The 2,188-nt window shown below is 50.8% G+C and overlaps 1 protein-coding gene across 1 annotated transcript; it reads right to left on the reverse strand.

Moving 5' to 3' along the window:
* Positions 1-598: 598 nt before the first annotated feature.
* On the reverse strand, positions 599-1,891 carry LOC149812471 (uncharacterized). Its single transcript, XM_089993535.1, has one exon. It carries the CDS (start codon positions 1,302-1,304, stop codon positions 849-851), a length of 456 nt encoding a protein of 151 aa, XP_089849661.1. The 5' UTR covers positions 1,305-1,891; the 3' UTR covers positions 599-848.
* Between the last annotated feature and the right edge of the window lie 297 nt (positions 1,892-2,188).

A 2,188-nucleotide genomic window follows, 5' to 3' on the forward strand; every position in this document is an offset into this window, starting at 1 on the left:
GGATCGCAGTAGATCGGGGAAAAGTGGGGTCCCACCTCACCTCGCCCCATTTGGACTGAGGATGAAGGACATGAAACGGGAATAGAAGTTAAAATCAAAACCCCTATGGGGATGGAGTCAGGGATGGACTTACGCCCCATCCTCGATCCCCGCCTTGCCTCTGATCCTTCTTTAGAGATGACAGTGGACCAAGGGGAAACGGGCCCCGCCTCACGGCATTTGGACTGGAGATGGAAGAAAGACATGAAACGGGGATGGAGGTTAAAATCCAAACCCATATAGGAATGGAAGGCTGGAAGCGGGGATGGAGGGTAGGATTTTGAGATTGGGGGTAAGGGTGGGGACTTTGTCCCACGCCCTGATTCACTGCCATCCCTAAATGAAATGTGTGCCACTTGAGTCTTAGATCCTTCTTCGTTAACACTGATAGTCACTCCGAAGATCTCGATCAAAAGGAAAAAAATAATTAAGAAGACAGACAAGCCAATGCGTAGCATAGGCCTAGGGGCAGGGGTCCTAGCCTCAGCTTAAAAACCATAGGTATGGCTGGCTGAGCCGGCACGGCCTGATCTTTGGGTTGGGTGCTGTTTTTTTGGAATATAAAAAAAAAAAAAAGATTTATAAAATTGCCCTCCGCAATTCGACAATTGACCAAATTCAGAGATAGGGAAAAAGAAAAGAAGCATCAGCAGCCTAGATTTCCTAAACTAACGAAAGCGGAGGAGCTTTTCGCCTATGGCGTCTCCCCTCCCTCCCTCTGGACAAAAAATTGCAGACAAATGAACAGGAAGAAGACAGAGTGATCGACAGCGGATCGAACATTACGCGCGCGTTTTCCCTCTGGTTAATCACTGAGCGAACGCCGGGACGCAACTGCCGGAGCGCGAGAGGGCGGAGCGACGAACCCTTCCCTTAGTCACGGGGCTGCTCGGAGCCGAGCCCACCCCTCTCGGGCCTTCCAGACTCCTCCTGAGGAGCTGCCTCACCGCTGAAATCAGGTGCTTCGCCGGATCCGACGACCGGAAATTCTTGCAGAAGTTCATGTGCAGGTTCAGGGCTTCCTCCGTGCCGATCACGCAGTTCGATCTATAGACCTCGTCCTTCACCGCCTCGGAGCAGAGCCCACAGATCCACCTCCCGTGGAAACTCTCCCGCACCATCTCCACATACTGAGGGGTGCATTCCTCCTTCAATCCACAGCAATCGCACGCCGCGATCTCGACATCCACCGGAACGACGCCTTTTCCGGCGACAAAGACATGAGATTCTGGCTGTGGCACTTCGCTCAGCACTATAGACCCCATAGCATAAATTCGCTCGCCTGGCGATTGAATCCTTCTCTTAGATCACAGATATAACGAAAAAACAACTCGAATCCTTCGAAAACGAGTTCGGTTTACTAGTTTGTATATCGCTGTAAATTCGCCCGTCACGACCGTTCTGTATATATTCCTTTCTTCAGACCAATCGAACCATACAGAAATTTCCAATCTTTTACCAAAATTCGTCAGTGTTCGAGATTTCGTTACCTCCGCCGTCGGTGCTTCCTTCCTTCAAACGAACAGATTCCGAGTTGTATTTACAAAAAAGCAATCAGAGACAGCGAATTTCCATCGCGTATTCGATCCCGGCTGTCATCGATTCGAGACGGCTCTGTCTCTCCAGTGATTTCGCACCGATTTATGGAATTTCGCCTTATTCCGAATCGTCTCTACGTCTGCCTCTGCTACCGTTCTGTCTCCCAGACAATAGCAGCGTCATCCGCCTCAGAATCGCTCATGGAAGCCGAAAATCCGGCCATCGGACTGTACATTTCCGGCGAACAAATTTCGGCCGCCTCAGTTCCCTATCAAGAAACCTTCTTCTGTATTAAGGTTTGCATCCTTCCGCGAGAGAGAGAGAGAGAGAGAGAGAGAGAGAGAGAGACTTCGATTTCCTTCGCTTTTTGTAACGTACCGAAGGGGGAGTCAATGATTGGCTACCGACATGTGGCGGTCACAGTCTGCCTCCGGTCCACCGAGAGTTACCTTGCCAGCTGTCGCCGTTATCGCTTCCGTCATCTCCATGCGTTACGGTGCCTACCTAGCTAAACCAATTACAGGATGCCACGTGCTTCCCGCTCATGTGAACAACAAAGAAAGGTCTACCCTCGTTGTCCACGCAGTCAACGGGTTTGGGTCCGACATCC

The sequence above is a fragment of the Nuphar pumila genome, chromosome 17, assembly GCF_984573655.1.
Source record: "Nuphar pumila chromosome 17, dmNupPumi1.hap1.1, whole genome shotgun sequence".
NCBI lineage: Eukaryota > Viridiplantae > Streptophyta > Magnoliopsida > Nymphaeales > Nymphaeaceae > Nuphar > Nuphar pumila.